Genomic DNA, 21,968 nt, shown 5'->3' on the forward strand with positions numbered 1-21,968 from the left:
TCAATTATTATTTCAAAGGCGAATATCTTTCACGTATACACTATAAACATTACAAACGGTAACATCGGTGTAAAGTATTTATTTCGAGAGCAAGTCAACACTGTTCATAATGAAAAAATCGACAAAAATGGCAAAATAAAAGAAATATCTAATCATTCGAACTACAACGTGCATACATACATACAGTATTTTGAGGATCGTCGATTGATATTACGCCATATTGCAAGTGATACTATTATGAATGAAAGTGTTAACAAAATGTAATGTGCACGCATTTCTCGTCCACCGGTGCCCCAGTCACGTCAAACAGTCGATTTACGAGAGTTTAAACAATGCGGTCAGGATATTATAATTGTATAGTGGAATCTGTCTAATGGATAAGCGAGTGCTCTCTGTACATCTTGGGAATAATCAAAACTTAGCGCATTTTATTAAACATGAATTAGCATACAAAGTGTATGCCATTATTACTGGTCGATGTTCGCCATTGAAAATGCGTACGTGTTTACCGTCAAAGAACAAACTACGCACCATCTCTATAATATGAAACATTTACGATTTCTTGACCCGCTTCCAGTTTGCTTATTGAATCTACAATGATAATAATAAAATTTCATCTCATTCTTTCCAATATAACTGTTTATTTTAAATTAGTGGTAAAGACATAATCGAGTATAATTTATAAGCGGAGTCTGAATTTGTCAATGGTATACGTTATTATACGTACTGTGATTCAGTAGTTTGTTGGTAAAAATAACAAGTTTGGTATTAAAATATGTATAATTTCAAAATTTGGTTAATTTTGTCTTAGAAATATGGGTCAATTTCTCGAGCTAGTAACTACAATTGTCTCTTTGTAGCCAAGCCAAGGCCGTTACCTCGAACAGGAGATCGCCTATAATGTTTCTTTTTTGTCGTTGATCGTGGAAATTTGAATCTGGTGGTGTGGTTAGTTGAGTGATTTCTTTTGCCAGGCTGCTAAGGATGTCAGCGTAATTTGTGACGAATCATAGTGCTTCATTTAATTTGGTTTTGAACCATTTGAAGAGAAACTCGTTGTTTGAAGCATCGGCTATGGCTCTCAATGTTTTGAGGTTGACTCTGTTTTTCAAATGGGTCAATGTATTTAATACATTCTGTTGCACGTTCGAGCGGGGTCAGCCCCTTGTCATTTGACCATTCAAATGTAACGTTCGTTCTTGCCTCTTCTAGTATTTCGAAATCGTGGATACTCGAAATGATGTTTAAAAAAACGATGAATGATAGTTTGCTGAGTACTGCCATTTTATTAGTGAAGAGAGAATGAACTGAATACTTAGTTTTGATGTTTGACTGAGTAAAGATTGAATCCTAAAATTTCGCGATTTCGGTCGGTTTTCCAGTTATTGTAAAATAAACCTTCAAAACTAAACTATTGATTGATGCATTACATTCGAGCGGTACACTGAATTACCGATGATATAAAAACGATCAGAGTGGTGGAATGTTTCTCGTCTACATCGATCACAGATATAGATCGACGGCGTGCACAGTCTTTGATTCGGCCTGAATTGAGACAAGGCGTCATACACCCTTGGGGTGTGCCTTTTCAGACAAGTGAATTGGTGACGGACTGGAATCATCATACTGCCGGGGTCAGATTCATGTTGACTGAATCAAGTTGACCCAGTTTTTATCCCCCAAATAGTCAATTTCGAGTATAATCGTAACATTGACACGGAGAACGCGTCATTACGAGATTGAACGTGTTTTATTTCAAATCCCTCCGCTGCGGGCCATGTTTTTTTTAATGACGTGGAAAATGACGGTAGTATTTTAGCAAAGGCTAATTGATAAAAATAATTTAAGCACAGTCACTCTACTAGGAGTCACTCTACTAGGACGGTTAGGAAGCTCTATTGGTTAAAGGTGTGAACGAGCAGCTTCTGAGAACCTATGCTGGTCTCAAAACTATGACGTATTTGTCATTGGAATGCACTATTTTTCACCATTATTTATTGCGTTCGATGTTGCTCGAGAAGACCCTCGAGAAGACCGTGAACTTTTTTAAATTGTGCTTTATTTTTACATCAAACTACAATCTCAACTGAACTGTGACTAGGAGTGATATTGTATTTTTCAGATGAGCATTCTTTTGCAATCTTGAAGATGCTTTACTCGAGAAAAACGGTGTTTTGTTGACAGTCTCTTTGTCTTGATCTCTAACAGTCTTTCGGTCCGTAAAATAAACCCCTCACTCAGTTTAGAAACAATTTTATCGCTAAAAATATTGATGTCTGCAAACCTTTACAATATTCCTTTGTCCATTCTCGTATTTTTTGTGTGTTTTTAGAGTCACTTTATGGCGAAGTTTTGCATGTTTTCGTCTATGGAGGTGGTCGCCGTGTTGCTTTATTGCATAGTTTTCATAGGAGGTAATTGGACAAAAGAGATTTTTGATTGTCGTGCTTTCATATCCCTCCATTCGCCTTATTTGACGACTGATACAAATCCCGTTCAACATGTTTTGATTCAGTCGAGACAGGGGCGACTTTTGGGGGAAATTCACTAATATAGTATTCTATTAACTATTTATAATTTCAGAATGCCATACAACACAGCAAGATTTTCTCGCGAAAAACGTGTATATACAAAGCATGTTCATTTCCGCATTTGAGACTGCTCTTCGTTGAAAGGTCAAAGTGCCATGTATTGCAATGCTTTGTGGGGGAAAATGACGCAACTCTCGCACTGTCTCATGATTTATCGCGTGTTTTCCGTCGCCTGTTTAATGCTAATGACTTCTTAACTCGTTAACACCTCTCTTGTTTCAATGTTTATGGAGACAAGGGTGGGTACAATAGAATGACGCGGCGCTTCCTAACCGTCCTAGTAGAGTGACTGTGGTTTAAGTCAGTGAATTGACTGATAGTGCCGGGGTCAACAGAATGTCGAGTCATGTTATCAGTATCCCATACACGCAGGTCGAAATTCACGCTTTCAACTTGAAACTCGATATCCCTCAGGCTGTTTGTGAGTGTTCATGTTTTAGATAACATAAATATACCAACATCTGTTGTTTATCATCTACGTGGGAGGTCTATTTCACGTTGGGAACACTTAGGACTAGACACGCCTTACATTTAATCTTGTGATTGAGTTCAGACTGGCATTCACAAGTGTGCTTCGGAATGATACACATCGCTTATATCAAACACCGTTGATATTCGCGAGTGGAACGCGTTGGGCCACTTTCTGTCTGAAATACCCTTACCACGAAGACTATTATGACTCGTACGGTAGTCATGTCATGGAATTTATAAGATTTCTCGTACGTGGATCTACAATCATCAAATACTTTCAAGCCATGTGTTGCCAATACGTCCTGTATGACTCGTAGTGTCCATGAGATGAACTTTTCACGGAAGGTCAAACTTGGTCTACCGCCTTTGAATCTTTGGCCAGTAGCGAGGACATATTTTCTTTGTCGGGGGGAAAAACGAAAATCGCTACGTTACACCGTAAACTCATTCCGTGTGATGATTATGTATGTCAAAAGTTATTCTGTGAAACGATCAGGTAATTATACATTTTAACTCATAGTAGCGTAGTCCGCCATTTTTTGAAAAACAAACTGTACGTCGATCAACCGATTTTGCATACTTTGCATTTTAGCGGATTGATGACCGCAGTTTTACGGGATAATTCATACTATTAAATTTTCAACACATAACTTATACTTTCTTTATATAACTATCGGTTTTTAATATTATCCTCTCTCTCTCTCTCTTTCTTGTACGACAGATGAGCGATTCTGATTATAGTGATGGAATAAAAAAAAAAAGTGTACAGACTGCTTGACTCATTGAAAGGAAGTAAGAAATGTAAAAATAAACAACATATGTATATATAGAATGAATTATTTTTTATTGATCAATGTTTACTATTATTGGCTTTTCTCGTTTCTGTGTTTTAATCGAATCGTTTATGTACTGTATTTTTTGTGGCATTAAAAATAAATTTAACCACGCCGCACATTTACATGTATCTACGTATTTTTCGAGGTGTTAACAAAGAAATATTTAATCACGCTAAACATTTATACACTACGCAACTATTTTCCTTACTCACATCGTATGTTTTTTTGTGACGTTAAAAAAATACTCAACCATGTCATAAATATATACTCCATGTCAATATTTCATTCTTGTTTACTTCTTTTGTGCAATAAACTCCATTAGTTTTCAAAATGACGTGTATTTATTAACGTGTGTGTGTGTGTGTGTGTGTGTATGTGTGAGCGCCCTCTACGATATATTCTGAAAATCTTTCGTCCACGCCTGTCCAATTAAAAAAATAATAAAAATAATTAAAAAAAATTGATGGTAATTTATGCAAATGTATTCACGATGACCTCGACACGACCTCGTATTCACAAAAAAAAAATAATTAAAAAAATTGATAGTAATTTATGCAAATGTCACGATGACCTCGACACGACCTCGTATTCACATATATTTTATGTATGCAAATGTATTCACAATATCCCATTGTGACGTCATCCTCATTCAAATGATCCCTTTACGGCATTGGTCCTCATTTATGCTAATTTATGCACGAATTCCCATTGTGACGTCATTATTTATGCTAATGTATGGACTATAGGGACGACCATGAGGGCGCTGTTCATAATCGGATGCGATGACGTCATACGAACAGCGCCCTCATGGTCGTCCCTATAGTCCCTACTTAACTACTATTATGCAAATTATGTAACCTTGTTTACTTATAGTTGTTGGGAGTTGAATAAATCACTTCTTAGTAGTATTAGTAGCTAGAGACAATCTTTGTCAATTACTAAACATAACACAGTGTTTTTTATACATGATAAGAGTAGATTGTGCTTGCTCTTTCTTATTAAACTGGGTAATATGGTATCGTATATAGTGGTTCATAACGAGCCATATTTGATAAAGTTATATTGTGTTGGTGATCAATTTTGACTTAGCAATTATACTTAACTCAGTACACAGCATTTTTGTAATTTTATTTTAATTTTATTTTTCTTATTGTTGTTCATTGTTATATTTTTATTTATGAATAGGCAATTGAATCTTTTTAATAAGTTAAATGTTCAGCTTCCAGAAATGGGACATTGCCAAACAACAATGCACTCTGTCGTCTTCGTAGTTGAATCAAAGTTAAAATGCAAAACCATAACCTGCCAGCCATGTGTCAAAGAAATGGTAACATTCTATTGCTTACACCACTCTGAACTCAAATGCTTATAACAGCTTAGACTTGAAATCGTTTTCAGTGTTGTGTCATGAATTTGTTTTTGCGTATCTGTTAACCGACTTAATTAACTGATTACGAGCGAATTGCTGTGTTATGTCTGTCATCGTTTAGGTCTATTTGAAGTTTTGGACGGAACTTGGCTCAGTGATTTGGAACTAATTACCAGATAACCGCTGCTTTTTAGACTATCGATTCTGACAGTTTACATCCGTAGTTATTAATGTAGTGAACGATTAATCAAAAGATATGACGTATTCAGTACTTAGTGTGATTGGCTTTATGATTGAAGGTTACGCCCTAGAGTCTTTTTACTGCATTGTAATTGGTCAGAGTTTTGAAAATGAATAAAGAGAGTTTGAGTTGGTCTTGGCGAATACTCCACGACAGACGCAGCCTTGGGCAGTCGAGTCCAGTCTGAGAGAGAGTCCAGTCCAGGGGCGAGCCTTGAGGCAGTCCAGTCTTGGGCGAGCCTTGGTTCAGCCTTGTGAGAGTCTTGGGGACTTTTCCCCAGGGCGCTGTGTCTTATAGAGTGCTCCAAAAGATCGACTTGGACGAGAGCTGAAACGTATTTCGTTGTGTGTGTCTTATTTGACTGTAAAGTTAAAGTGACTTTCCCGATCCCGTACCTCAAGGGGACGAGATATAGAGACGAGACGAGTTTCCCCCCTGACACGTGTGGAGAACCCGGAGAGAGAAGATTTCCCCCCTGATAGTTGGGAGACCATCTGTACACTTTTTACATGCTGTCAAGTGCTCTTCAGGAACAGAATCATCCTAATCATATTCAACTAGTGTAAAACTTGCTTTCTTAATAAGAAAAATGATGCAGCAACGCCATAAGCATCATAAACAGGGGCTATGAGGGACAACATCTGCCGACCCATTTCTTCTTATTATGCTCAACAGCCTGTCGTGCATTCATTTATAATACTTATAATGACTATTTAGGTAAATCATTTGAATAAAAACAATGCTCAATTTAACATATTGCCCCACAAGGTATTAATCGGACGACATTTTATTATTTCCATGGCGGTAAACTGAATTGTCGGTGATCACATGACAACCTAGTTACGTGAACCAACGAATTACATTCACTTGGGATCATAGGTCAAATAATGTAGTCGGGCTTTAAAAGCTTTATTTTTATATCAGTTGTACAGGTAGTTTATATTGAACTTTAACAAAGTGGACGAGAATCAGATAATATTTTTCTATAAAGTAAAATTTCCATTATTGAAATTTGCTAACAATTATTGTTTCCGACATTTTGTTTATTTTTTGAATTCAGAATCTGGGGATCGTTGGGAAATATTAGAAAAGTTTTTGCTTTGCTTTTAGGTTGAGATTGTTTATTATTATTTTTTTTAAAGGAATCTGATTTTTTTAAATTTTATTTTCTGTAATATGTGCTTCTCAATTTCACATATTAACATGTTTTTTTTATTTTCTCGTTTCCTCACCAGCTGCAAAAATAGCAAATCTCCAGCTTTTATGCCACACGTCTCTCGGAATGTACACCTCGACAGGTCTGAAAATAAGCATGTCTTTCTTTCGCTTGTTACGTATAAAATCTGCAATGTTTGTGCTCACAACAGTAGTTGTATTTGCTGTTATAGGGCTTGATTTCGTGTTTAAGAAATACCATTTGGAATCTAGGAAAGTTCGCTACCGATTGCATGGAGCCAATCAGAATATTTCACTGTATGGCGACAATGTTAATATGACTCGCGGGAATCAGCACGATGAAGACAAACACGGAGTGGTGGAACGATATGGAGGAGCACAGAATATACAAGAACCAAACAATTCAGTTCACGGTGAAAATCACAAATATCAAAGCAATCTAGAAAACGAACAGTGGTACAATGTTATATATCGTACAATTCCTTGTGGAAACGCAGAAATAAATACTATTCTGTCACCCCGACGACATTATCTGAAAATACGCAACCGGACTGTAGTGGAAGATTCAATCTATTGGTCCAAAGAATTTGAGAAGCTTATTCCTGAAGGTACGTTTCAGCTATAACTATATAATTTAGATATTAATATTATTATAAATTGTAGTAATATGTAAGGAGAACCGAAATTAACAAAGGCAGCATACGCTCAACAAGAAACATGTTCACTTTAGTGCTTATTTTTAACCCAGCTCTATGGAAATGTTTGTGTTTGAATCACACAGTCAAATTCATATAACTGGGTGTCAAATGAAATAATTACGCGTTGGAATCACTTGGGGGGGGGGTTGTCTTCAAATAATGTTCACAGCACCACTTCGACCATCACTTCCATGTAACTGATAATAGTGTTTTAGGTTCATCTCATCGAAGATTAGTAGATCCCAACTGAGATCGTTGCAATGGTTGTAGCCCATCGTAGTCTTGTCTAGAATGCCGAAATAAATTACGACAACAACCAATGCAGCCGAGGAGGGTCTCTGTTAATAGACACTGCTGTAATGATGACACTGCCAACTAACCAACAAATGTGCAATTAAATAAGCTGTCTTATAAAAAAAAACATATTTGTTTATCTATTTAATCTAAACATCTGTACTTTACTGAAATGTTAGCGAAAAGTGCTGCAATTCACAAATACTATCTGTAAATTGACATGCTTGTTAAATCGGAGTGCATTAAACTGTCTAATATTTGTTCATTTTAAGTATAACTGGTGTGTTATACTCGGAATAAATATCATGAATACATGCGGCGTCACGATAACATGTACACTAACAACAGTTTTTCTCAGCTAGTATATTATACTGCCCGACTATGGGGTATGCTTTTTTTCATAGGCGACTAATATTTATTATTCATGCGTGATCAACAAAACTGGCCAGGGACCATATATATTATATATTGTCAATTTAACAATGTTATTGAGTGATTTTTCGTATGGTCTAAAAATTAAATAAGATACAAAGTGGCGGAGAGTGAATAAAGCAATAACACAGTATGGATATGACATGTTTCAATCACGCGAAAAACAAAACGTGTCGAAACATAATGACGGTAAAGTTATTAATTGACTATTTGTGAGGAACTTCTGCTGCCACAGCGCGTTCCCTGAATAGATTCACCCATCTACGCCCGCACCACCCACACATCAAACCCAGATTAAAATTCAGAAAGATGGGGGTAGACATTATAAAACATGGAGATTTCAATTTCAGAATGAGTAATTTGTGTGATTGTATATTCCTGACAAATATATGGACAGTTAATGGACCAAATAGTCAATTTGTACGAAAACAATCTATGCGACTTTAGTATTTCAACAAATTCAAGAGGTCCTAATGATATAACTGTAGGCTATACCTTGGATGTCAGTGTCGTCGATTACATTTTTAGTGATGAAACTGTTATCATAATGAGATCACGTACGCACATTTAGTTCACACGCAGTATTGTTTAGGATCAACAACTTCCATGTTTAATTGGACATTGTAAACATATATTATAATTTCATAATTAGTAGTTGCCACTTCGCAATGCTTCAACCGTGAAACACGACCCTGATAATCACATGTTAAGTTGTATTGTAGAGTTTGTAAAGGGAAGAAGGAGAGAAGGGGACAGTGAGGCGTGACGTCAGTAGACGTTTAGACGAATAAGGCTGGTCTATCTGTATTGAACGAATGTGTATTCCTTTGGATCAAACGTTTTTTTATTTTTTTTTATTTTTAAGCGTAAACGTTACCAGCTAAGCGAGTTGAAGTTCTCTGAACACAAATATTGTTGTCAAAATTCTTCCTTCTTTTTATATTTCTACTATTAACCTGTGCAATAACCTGCGAACATTTCTTTGAGAAACTGAAAGGCATTGACAGAAAATTAAACGATTCGCCTCCAAAATTTAAATTTGGAGTTCACAGTACAAAAATATTATATTTGATCTTTTTAAAACAATAAATTATGATAATGATATTGAAATCGCAGTTTAGAAATATTATCCTCTCAGTTGCAATAATGACGACATCAATATATCATAAATGATTGCACAATTATTTTCAAACATAAAGGGAGGCTTTACAAGCAAAATAAACAATGAAAACCCGAAAGACCTGAAAACTGACTTTAACATCTCCCCTCTCGCACTTCTCTTCATACTCCTGATCACTTATCTACACAGAAATTATTTTAGAGGAAAAATAAACAATGATAATGTTTTGTAACAGTAATATTATGCTTTTAATGAAGAAACTATTCAATCTTGTTCTGAAATCAGAAATGTTTCCAAGGTTTTGGTCATTTAGTACTATAGCAGTTTAACGCAGAAAAGCATCTTTATGTGGCAATTTATTGATTTTAAAAAAAACGTTTAACTTTCAATTATTTATAGAATTATGCTATGTTTTGCACGGCGCTCAAAGCTTATATTATCTGGCTTGAAATACGATAAAATTTGCAATGGTGTTCAATACTCGTGTTAATGATCTGGTAGACTTTTTGGATTGAAAGCAAAACTAAGTAAAACACTTTAGAAAAGTTTGCATTTAGTAATAAAAAATAATAAAAACAAACAATTTATTTGTAAACGAATGACAAAGTTAACGTCACTGAGTGTGAGCCCAAATCATGGGTGGGAGGAAGGTAAAATGATTATTATTCCAACACTTTATCACACTAAGAAAAATCACGTACGTGCCAATGCAAGTGGTATCTGCCTTGCAGTGGAGAGACGTAACACCACGCGCATTAAGGAGTGACGTCACACTACGCACATCAGCACCGTTGGTGGCGCACTACCACTTGCCTCCCCGGCTCTGGCTATACGTTATTTGTGCCTGGAACCCATGCACACAATGAAATACACCTGTGTTTGGCTGAACAAGGAACACAAATGGGTAACCCCAACTTCGATATCCCAGTTGGGGCCGGTTTATTCAAGAACACTAACTATCAGGTAAAGTGAAAAATCCTAAATAGAACCTAACATATCCAGGTGATTGAATAAACAATATAGTGTTTTTAAAATCCCTAACTCTAGACTAAAAGTAGCAAGTTTGTTAAGCAAATGCCACAAGACCCACATTTTGTCAGCCTCATACACAAACTATGTAGAACAATCTTTTGCAAAAGTGAAAAGTTACCTTATATCCAGGGTTGACGCAAGGGCTGCCCATGATGACCCAACCATGATATAGCCGAGAACTACGGCCCTTGCTAATAGCTTTACTAAAATTGTTCATTTTGACGGGTGTAAGGTTTAAATGCATCCGATTTCCACCTTCCCAGACGTCTGATTCGTATACCGTTTTTGTTATCCCTGAAAAAAAACAGCGAAACACTATATGTACACATGTCGATTGTCCCATATCACCAATACTCTTCCCTTTACAGTGATGGTGAAATGAAACACACATTGTATTAACAAATCAGACATAGTTTGAGTAAAAAATACTAATTGTTCAACCCAGAATTACATCTTCCTAACTTGAGGTGTATCAATTAATAGTAGTTGTATTTCTATTATCTCCAGAAAAACGGAATAAAATGGAACCGCCAAAGTCTCAACTTGGTCGTGCTAATGTAATGTACATTGCCAGATCTGATGATAAACACAAATGTGGGGAATTCGGATCACAGAACAATGCTTATGTTATACTAGATGACGGTACTGAATGGTGTGCCCGTTACAAGAAGCCATGCTTTATTTTAGGTAAGGCACTACATATATATATATATATATATATATATAACAACCATTCATTCGATGATAAATGAAGATTTCAATTATCATGTGTACATCTCCATTTCTCTGTATCAGAGCGTTATAAATATATTTTTTCCGCCAGGGAATATTAAGTGTCTATTCAGCAAATGTGTGGTATAGGTATAAGCGTGTTCTGTTCATATTCTATTCTAATTAAAGTCTAATGTAACCATGGATTATATAAAACAAATGTCCAATCATATTGATGTATCCTTGAGACTGACATAGTAATGCACAATACGGTTATCCCTAATATTCAGGTGAAGTTATGGCTTACATGTTTACTAAGTGGATGTGCATGAATTATATACCACCACTGATTCTAACGAAGCCAGATCCAAGAACCCATCTGTGGGGTTCCAAAACAGTGAAGAAATTTATGAAAGAGCACGAATGGAATTCAAATAATACAATTAGCATGACTCAGTGGCTTCCAAGTATTAAACGAAGGTTAGTTATTAATGTTGTACTTCTACATCTATGGATTTTGTAGTTGTAGTATTAATTATTATCCGCTTTCAGTCAGGTTATGAGAGAGCTCGCACACAAGTAATTGGAGTATTTAAAGAAACATTGATATCTTGCTCCCATGTTGTTAATCGAAAAGCGTGGGATTTTACACACTGATGATGAAACATCCATAAAGCATATGTCAATCAGTGTGCGTCACGATCGAGGGCCTAAACATAAATTTTAAAATGACAAATGATGGGCTTCATCTTCAACAAATTCAATTGTAGATTTGCTCATTAAATATCATCTCTCTATTGACAATGATATGCTCCATAGTGTGGGTCAAACATCTTTTTGTCATCTTCCGCTTCTTTTTTTTTCAGCAAGGCACCACCCATTATAAATACCAATAATGGTCTCATACACGTGGATAACCCCGCATTTAAAAATATCACAGAGCAACAAATCCTGGATTTGATGGTTTACAGCGACACTGTTGTTATTGACAACCTGATGGGTGTTACTGATAGGTTAGTGCCTTACGTGGTATTTGTTCGATCATTTCCCTCGCCACAATCAATATGAGCCTTATTCCATAACTTCATTTGCATACACACTTTTCACCACCCCCAATATAATTACTATTATACTAGTTTTCTTTTATTTTAGGGTGCTTGCGATGTACTTACAGAAACCTTGCCCTCAACGGTCAATTCGAAACTGTTTTGTTGATGAAAATAGAAACACCTGGTGGCTAGACAACGAAGCGGCTTTCCTCATTGGCTACCTTAAACAGTATGTGCATTATGTTCAATTGAATGAAACTTTGAAAACTGTCTGCATTTTTCGGCGCCAAACAGTTTCAAAGATTATACAACTACATCAGATAAAGGACGCGCCACTTCTACTCTGGAAATTAGTCGGAAAATACAAAAACATTATTGGTATTGACTGGATTCCGGGAACACCGATGACCTGTGAATCTAACTCTTATATAAGATGGGCCGAGCTGTTTAAAGAGAGAATAGAAGATGTATACAGATGGATTGTCCGTTGTTCTAAAGATAAATATGAATCCTTGTTGAATGAGTATCAGACAAATCTCTAAACACATAATATCCCCATCTCTGCATAGTGTATATTATTTAACCAAATATTTCAATAAAGGCAACCATACTGCAATACTATTGAAAGGCAATTTGTTTTCCAACTGAATTCGTTTGAAGAGATTCATCAATTATACGGAATATACTCATTTCAATTATTTCATTTATTGTTAATTGATGTCTCATACTAATGCAGAACCCTTGTGCATGAAATAAACCCCTAGGTTTTTAGGATCTATAACGTTTGCTACTGTTGCATATACGCATTTATTTTTCATTTGGTATCCACTATCATAAACTAAATCAGTTATTAAGAATTGTATTGCTTTGGATGTGGTATGTAAGTGTTTCGTAAAGCCGTTTCAACAAGTTTGTCAACGTCTGATGGTATAAGCGTAACCCTATCTCAGCTAGCTGAAGTATTATAGAGCTACACTATTATAGTGATATTTTCACAATATAATATTTTCTCATTTATTTGCTGTTGGATATTGTGCAGCACAATTGCGTTTCGCAATATTATATTATTAAAATACACTTACTTTATTCCAGTGCCATTTATGTGTGTTGTTTATAGTGTATAGAAGAACATGATTGATTAGTGTACTTGTCTAAGCGGTTCAAATTGGTCTACCGTGATTATGGCCGGAAAATGTTGAATGGTATATGGCATTAGTTTACTATATTTTGATTACGAAATTGAATTATTTTTGCAGCCATCACAATAAGTAGGGTTTGGGGATGCATTAGTAACTTAATTATTCATTTTAGGATCAATTCTAATTGTAGCATGTCTCACGGCCATGTCTTTATCAATCATTTCAAACATTGTCGAGTTCAACTCCACAACCAACCCGCGTGACGTCAGACTCGTCGGATGTGAATGTCATTCGCCGTGAGTCCAGTTCGATTTCCGGAAGGTAAATTTAATGTACGTGTATATTATAATAAAACCAAAACCAGCAGTCCAGCAAAAAAGACGAAGAGTGTGTGCAAACAATTCTTCACAATCTCAACTGTGTGAGCGTAGGCAAACTCCTACTGCCATTGGCGCTTGAATATCATGATTCGATCCTTCCAATGCATGGCCAATCATTCGGAGTTGTAAGAATGTAGGCGAATAGCATTATCACAATCTTGAATTCAATATTGCAGTCACGTTATCGACTGTTGTAATGTATTGTTGTAAACGCCATAATATTAGAATTACAATTTAGTTTGCTTTTATAATGTCAACTGCATTACGCCTCTCTCAACCGAATCACCCAGTTTAAAACGTAAAAGGATGAAAAGCAACATTTTAGCGTTATTTACGGATAATAAATAAATACGAATAATATGATTTCCAACTCGTGACCGTGTGATATCAAATGTATTAAACTCATGTAGTAATATATGCAAATTCGACACTTGTTTAATAAATTCGGTTATCAAGTGATATTTCACGTGAGATTATCTATACATCATCAGTGTGTGATTAGGATTGAAGAGTTTAAATTAAAGTAATTAAATGTTCGAGACACGTTGGAGCTTAAAACTAGCCGTAACCAAACTCCCACGAATTGAAGAATGTAATGCGCAGTCACGTGACGGAAATAGAACACATAAATACTGAACACGCAATTATCAGATGGAATAAATTTGATAATAAATCTCAACAGACTTAAAATTACAATAAATCATGAAATATAAAAATACTATAATCAATAATCGGTAATCCCGGGAATAATAATGCGAGAGGAAGGTCAATAGATCACATGGAACATTCTGGTGTCATTACACTCAAGAGATTCCTTATTTAGTATTTATGTTACTTTGTGCTGCTCGATCAACTTGTCCACCAATGTCGGCATTCCAGGAGCTGTGGCCTTCGTCATTTTTGAAGGCATGTCATTGACGGCGCCTGCTCACGCAGCATCTCCGGCTCGTATATTACGCATCGCGCCATTCGTACTGTATTTTATACGTCACTGTCGACCAACTAATATTAACGAATCAAAGAACGTTTTACAATACACGCGAGAATACATCGATGATTTATTCTTGCACTCTCAGCGGACGCACGATGGGTAACAGACCATGATTTATATGCAGAACCACGCCCTCAACTAGAGGAAATTGAATGCGGAAATAGTTTGACAATTTCCCGCGTAGTTATTATAAGCAATTTTAGGGCGAAATCTTATGGTGTTTTTAGGAGTAAATATGAATAGTATAAAATATAGTTTTAGCATTTCAAACAAATTTGACGACTCTCCTACTTCATGACATTTAGGGCGAGAATCATGACAAAACATGATTTCGGGGTAACATTTATCAAGAATGATTTAATATTCTAAAACTCGCAAAATTCCATTATTGAAAAGAAGAATGTACATCTCGTCAAATCCATTGAGATGAATATATATAATATATGTCGATATACAAATAAGCACGTTTTAGCCATATTATGTATCTATGTGCACGGAGACATTGAAAAGTACCACGTTACCATTGCTTTATAACAGCACTGGCATCTTGATTAATGTCTATTTCAGGTAGTCGAATATATTTTGAACGTAAGTTTAATTTTGATTTGAGGGAATATTGGTGTTTCGAACGATCGCATTAATGCTAAACAATAAACGAAAGCGTCGAATATGCGGACATTCTCATCAATAAATAACACACAATTACTTAATCCAGTACACGAGTACTTGTAATTATATATTCTATTCGAGGTAATGTGATCAGAATCCATACCTTTCTCTCCTATTCACAATTATGCAAATTAAGAGTGAAGCATAACGAACCCACAGATATTAATATTCTCAACATAATTACATAAAATATACATAACACAAAGTCTGTAAATCTGAACAATGTATGTGACATTTTGGACGATGACTACTTCCTTATGAAGAATCAGTTGGCGGAAGAGTAGTATTTAAACGCTTCTAAGATCTGGTTTGTGGTCTATACTGGTAGTTTCTGGTAGAGGTACATCTCTGTAGGATCAATGGTGTCCATTGCGAATCATTTTCAATTTTTATAGTAAGCGAACCCCCTAGTGTGCAGACTTCCGCAGTTCTACGTTGTCATTTCCTGTTCCGATACAATTATATTTTCAGCTGGCCTACCGGATAATTTCACCATGATCGCATTCAATATATTTTTGATTGTAGCTTACGCACAAATCTCATTCATTGGCATGCCATCTGCATCACCGCACTTTTTAACCTTCAAACTTATATTTTTATATTTCTGTATTCATGTATTTGTTCAAACCCATCCGCCATATATAATAACATATATCGTTTATGCCAGTATGAATATATCATATGTCAAGGTGTGACCTCTAAAATTATTATAATCCTTAGTTGATGTGTCGCGTAGAGGTTAGCGTGTCCAGTGGGTTTGATTCCCATGGAACCCAGCTGTACTCTCATCAGTGAAAAAGAATACAATGTGAATATCACTGTTTCAAAATACAACAAATTTTAGTCCACATTTTAATATCACTTGAAGTGTATTATTATAGTTGAACACATTAAGTGTTTGTAAATGCAAAAATGTTGTATTACGATAATACAGTTTTAAAACATTACATGTTCACTGATTTGGGTAAAATATTTGAAGTTTACAAGCTTTCTCCCACTTGAAAAAACACTCGAAGTGTTTACAATTTTCATAATTATGAAAAAATGTAATATTTATAGATCATTGGCTTATGTGTAGCTGAATAAGTAAGTTAGTTGAAATTCAAACTTTTCGTGAAACTGTAGAACAGATAGATGTAAAACAGATGAGTAATGAAGTGAAACAAACATTAACGTCTTTAAACTATTTTTTTTATTGATTATATATATATATATATATATATATATATATATATATATATATATATATATATATATATATATATATATATATATATATATATATATATATATATATATATATATATATATATATATATATATATATGAACGCGCCCAATCTCTTCTTCTGAGGTATTATTGCGTTGAATGCAGTCTCTCCAAGCAAATTCCTGGGAAAAAGAAAAAAATAGAGGGACAACGTGCTCACTAGAAATAAATTTACTCTGTTCAAAATTGATCCCATTCTCACCCAATTCACGAATCTGCGTATATGAATTTCATTTCGTTCACCTTTTACTTTTCTATCCGTCCAATATTTTGATTTTTTATTTATTTTTACTGTGTTTAAATATAATTTATGAAACCGAACTGTGTGGTATATTAAAGGTATATTTACCTAGTGCGGAGGACGATATTTGCAAAATCTCGACCGCTCTAACCAAACCAAACTAAACCTTAATTTTTCTCTTAAATCTGAGAATACGCTCCGAATGGATTTTAATTGTATCCGACATATCAGCGGCCTCCAACCAAGTTTTATTCGTTTCTGAGACTAAATCAAATACATTCCCGCGTCAACAAAGTGTCTGAGTGGGTTGTTAAACAGTGGCTCATTAAGAATATCAGTTACGTTATTATCATTGAATTTACGCACTTTATCTACAGATTTCCAACACTGGAGAAGTTCACAATAAAATAATGGCAATCTATGTAAAGGTGTTTTGATAGTGGACGTGCATAGTAGTTGACTTGCATATGACATATTGCTCGCTTGCATAAAAAAGTAGTCTGTGAACTTAAAACAGAGGTGGTCATGATTATTATATAGATAACTTTGAATATAGGAATGTCGCATGGTACTTATGTGCGTTGGAAGATATGTAACATTTTGTCCACCCTTTTCCAAGGGGAGGTACAGTGTTGCGGCAGATACCCAATGTCGCCCTTGCCAAAAGATATCGAGCAGCATTTTCTGTACCTTCAGAACTACGTCCAATGGCGGCACAATGATATTAAAGCGGTACAATAACTGCATAAAATCAGATTATTAATAATAAAAGCGCGCGCTCTGTAAGACATGCTGTGAACAAAGTGATTACAGAATTGGAAGTTGGTCTTATTATTTACTTTTGCAACATGTTCAGCCCAGTTTTGATTCGTAAAAGTTGGATTATTCCCAAGATAAACACCCCACAGTTTCAACCCATCGCTGTTCCATTTGATATTGAGAGGGGAGTAGGTGGTGTTGCGCCAGCTACCTACCCATATCTCTTCTGATTTTTGGAGATTGATTTTTGAGTTTGACGCAAGCTCATAGACATGTAACCAGCGACTCAGTAAGTTGAAAAGCTGCTTGCAAGTTATGAAAAATTCCACGTCGTCAGCGTAAGCAGTGAGTTTAGAATGTTGGTTTTTGCTGTGAGGTATAACCAACCTTTCAATGTTTTCACCATTCCTGATTTTATGAAGTAGTGGATCAATGGCAATGACGTAGAGGGCAGTGGACATTGAACACCCTTGCCTAATACCACGGGCCACTGTGATGGGTGTAGTAAGGGCGCAATTAACTCGGACCGGGGACTGGGCATTGGTATACTCGAGGCGAATGTAAGAAAGAAAACGGTCACCAAAACCAAAGGCACAAAGTGTATTAAAGAGGTATCCGTGATGTATTCTATCAAATGCCTTTTCCTGGTCAATGGCAACAATAGTAACCTTATTTAAAAAGACAATAACTGATCGGTTCATACGGAATGCAGCCACAATATTACTGGCCCCGACTCCACATAAGTTTCTACCGGAATGCCATCAATGATTTCACATCGTACCGCATGGTTTCTAGTAAGGTGACCTGTTGGTGTTGAAGGTGGCCTTGTGTGAGTGGCAGCCATCTTGGTTGCCGACCAAAAAACACTCCAAAAAAACAAAAACAAAAACACCAAACAATGTTAAAATACAACAGAAAGTTACTCAGGTAGTGACTATAACCACCAAAAAGAACGCCTATAGTGAAAATAATAACCCAGACGGAAGCTAGAGACCAAAACCGGGCGAAAACGCACGGAGCGCTGGAGACGACGTGCTCACACGACCGGTATTATATTATATCATATTCAAAACATTTCTAATTAATAGTGAAATTGTTATGTATTAATAGAGAATAAGAGGCACTCATTTAGATTATACTGCATACAAACGTGTCCTGTACATAAAAATTTCATGTATAGTCGAATGTTTTAAATTGAACAGTTTTCGAGAAAAAACAACTTATTATGCGTTAAATTAAATAACGTCAACATTGTCGGTTATATAGTTAGGTCATTGGCATAAATACCATAATGTTTACTAACTAGTCTCCAGTTCGAGTCCCAGACTATAGTTTAATTACTTTTCACTCAATGTTGTTTGTACTGTTTGCATAAAGATAGTGTTATTAATCCATAAATGTCATATAAATAAACACTTTAATGTCAGTGAGAGAAAACGCGGAAAATATCAGAACTCGCATGTTTGTTAGGTGAGACTCGTGGCACTTCCTGGGTAACTATGACGTTACTGACACTTCGAAAAGGCAGAACACACATCCTGGAACAGCTACAACAAAGTAAATTTTCCTCGCGACGTGCCTGCGTGGTTTTCTACACGTTATACACATAAGATATTTTGACGTCGTCGCACAAAAATCACTGGACTAGAAAATCGGTTAGCAAATAATCGAACAAAGTCACACCAGCTGTGACAAGCTCTCTGCAATTATTGAATAAATCAGATCTTCCTAAGCCATATGCGTTGTGGATAGATATATATACATACTGTCACAGAACGCTATAACAAAACCAGCACGACAGATCACTCACCATCAGTCCTCGCTAGCTACTCCGCCATCTTAGCCACCGCCTGTGTGTTTTTATCCTGCCACAGAGGGCGCACCTCGTAAAACCACTTATGCAAATTAATGTAAGAATAAATAATAAGAATTCATGACACATACACACGTCTTAAAAACATGTCCATACCCGACATATTTCGTCTAAAATGCGCTATGTTTGTATGTATTACAGTTGTTGCGATTGGTGTTGTAGTGTTTGATTTAGTGCGTTATGGACGGGCTGGACCTATATATCACAGAAATCTACAACAAGATACTGATTACGATAGAACTCGTGGAAATCAGCAAGCTGGAGATGAATTATATGTGACGGAAAATCAAACTCGCAATAGAAATCAACAATACAAAAGTAATGAAACTCAACAAGATGAAGATAAACAGAATGTAATGGAGCAACTTACACTGACACAGAATTCAACTCAACAAGATGCTGCAATACAAAATGAAAATCAACAGTACGAAAAGAAATCAGCAGCGAACGAAGTTTGGTATCAGGTTGCATTTCATGGAGCATCGTGTGGCAACACAGAGGTAACTAGTACGCTGTCAACCCGACGATATAAACTGAGAATAAACAACCGAACTATAGTGGAGGATGCAATATACTGGTCCAAAGAATTTGACGATCTTCTTACAAACGGTACGTATTAACAACAAAATAATTCATATTCATGTTTGTTGGAATATGTTGAAATGGCGGCCACCAACCGTGTGTTTGTGTCCGTTTTTTACTTCAAATGGAAAACATTTCAAATAGACAGAAAACATTAAAATGGCAATCAATTTCATAACATATGAAGAGAAGTTACACAGTGCAACAGCTTAGGGTAATATTATATAGTCGATACATATAATTTTGTGCAGCAAACTAACCAAAAATTACGGTTAGTAAATGATCTTGGAATTTGCTTGAAGGGCAGTCGTCGTTGTGCTGCGTCCTGTTCGATATGGGACTCATGGCGACGTATACAACGCGTGTATAATACATTGTTTATTTACATGAATTTTTAACGCGCGCAGCGCGACGACCACCACCCTTTAACTACAGCCTACTACGAACATATATAACATAGTTACAAGTCTAAGACATGGGAATATAGGCAAATTACTAGAGTAAGCTATCCAGATCCACTCATGCTTTCAGCCGACATTGCGTCAATTATATTCGTCATGGTCAAATAGTGTGATAGACTTCTGGTTCGCAGAAGAACAGTTAATTTCGAGGTAAAACGTTCTCTAATACTCGTGATGTAATAGTTTGGGATGCGGAAAGTGATAAAGCTTAAACCACTCGGCATCTACTGAGCCCTGGCACTGTGAATGTATGACAATTAAGATGAACATGGATGGAAATCAACATTATGATCAATAACAATGATCCACAAGACAATTTCAGTTTCAATATGTTACCAAGTGGGGTCAAATGCGCTTCACATCGTAATGGGTTCACATCCCATTAGTTTTTGTTATTTCAAATCTGAAAACAAAAGAATCCATCTGTGGTATATGTGCGTCAATGCGAAACGTGCTTGATTATAATCGTGTCACTGAACGCAGACGATCACATAGGCACGTACACTTTTCGCTGTTATTTCCGGTTGCTGGTAGTATTTTACAAACTGGTAACCAAGACTACATGTTATCCAACGCAATCACTGATAACATTGGCAGCAATCACATCGGCCTCCATGATCAGTTTCTCGAACACAGTATGGAATTTAAGACAAATATATTTATAGAGATATTGACCAGTAAAGTACAAAACATCGATAAGTACAAAAAAAACAGCGTGCGTTTAATAAAAAGATCTAAAATGAAAAGTATTACATACAAAGATGGGCGTCAACGTTTGTGAAAAAATAATTAAATACATTTTAAATGGCTGTAAAACATTAGTGTATCATTGGCGAAACTTACTATACGTAAGTGTAGGAAAACATTCCTCGTGTACAGTTGTACTTCATAGTATACTTTATACTTTAACTCAAATAAGTACAAATCAAGTCTTAAAGATGTATAGTCAATCTCCCACAATGTCAATTGTCATTATTGCATTGGTTACTGGTTCAACGAACACTTATCACTGGACATACCTTAGGAAGTAAAGTACATTACATTCCCATTATTTAAACATTACCGACCGAGCCCTGCCACGCAATAATATGCAGAGCTAAGTCCTCTATATAAATTGTAACACCCCGAAATGTCGAAAAATTGAATATTGTGGTGGGAGCTTGAAAAGAAAAAAATCGCGCGATGAGTGCGTAAACTTATGTCGTAAACTCATATTTCAGTCATGCGTAGAGCATTTACGAGCAAACGGCAAGCGAAAACATGCTGTTCTTGGTAATGCTCTAGATAAAAACTACCGCGATTTCCAAACGTGAAGGTAGCATTGTCGATTTTTTGTTAAAACAATTTGTACAGAAAGTGAAGAAACATTGAATATTGCTCAGTCATACACAAAGTCGTTTTCGTATCCTCGTGCACTGTTCTCAAACACAGCTCAGATTACATCGGATAACAGGACTACACGTACATAATAATACATAAAAACATACAGTATTCTAATTGTTTATCACGGATATGCATTGACAGACTACAGAACAACATTTTTATAGAAGTGACATGACGTGTTCTAGAAACCTAAATACCACA

At 35.9% G+C, this 21,968-nt stretch overlaps 1 protein-coding gene and 1 long non-coding RNA gene across 2 annotated transcripts; both read left to right on the forward strand.

The window, feature by feature from the left end:
* The first annotated feature begins 2,717 nt into the window (after window positions 1-2,717).
* Window positions 2,718-4,229, forward strand: LOC146746604 (uncharacterized). Its single transcript, XR_014929152.1, has 2 exons — window positions 2,718-3,558; window positions 3,784-4,229. It is a non-coding gene; the product is annotated as an uncharacterized LOC146746604 (long non-coding RNA).
* Window positions 4,230-6,753: 2,524 nt separating this feature from the next.
* On the forward strand, window positions 6,754-13,117 carry LOC102804448 (four-jointed box protein 1-like). Its single transcript, XM_006816792.3, has 5 exons — window positions 6,754-7,292; window positions 10,768-10,947; window positions 11,262-11,451; window positions 11,838-11,984; window positions 12,124-13,117. The coding sequence occupies exons 1-5, from the start codon at window positions 6,791-6,793 to the stop codon at window positions 12,560-12,562; spliced, it is 1,458 nt and encodes a 485-aa protein (XP_006816855.2). The 5' UTR covers window positions 6,754-6,790; the 3' UTR covers window positions 12,563-13,117.
* Window positions 13,118-21,968: the final 8,851 nt, after the last annotated feature.

Source organism: Saccoglossus kowalevskii, chromosome 4 (assembly GCF_978046115.1).
Source record: "Saccoglossus kowalevskii chromosome 4, keSacKowa6.1, whole genome shotgun sequence".
Lineage (NCBI taxonomy): Eukaryota > Metazoa > Hemichordata > Enteropneusta > Harrimaniidae > Saccoglossus > Saccoglossus kowalevskii.

Coding starts and splice junctions, on each gene's coding strand:
- LOC102804448 (XM_006816792.3), top strand. CDS start 6,791: ATGTACACCTCGACAGGTCTGAAAATAAGCATGTCTTTCTTTCGCTTG. Junction 11,452..11,837: donor CTTCCAAGTATTAAACGAAG/GTTAGTTATTAA, acceptor TTTTTTTTTCAG/CAAGGCACCACCCATTATAA. Junction 11,985..12,123: donor CTGATGGGTGTTACTGATAG/GTTAGTGCCTTA, acceptor CTTTTATTTTAG/GGTGCTTGCGATGTACTTAC.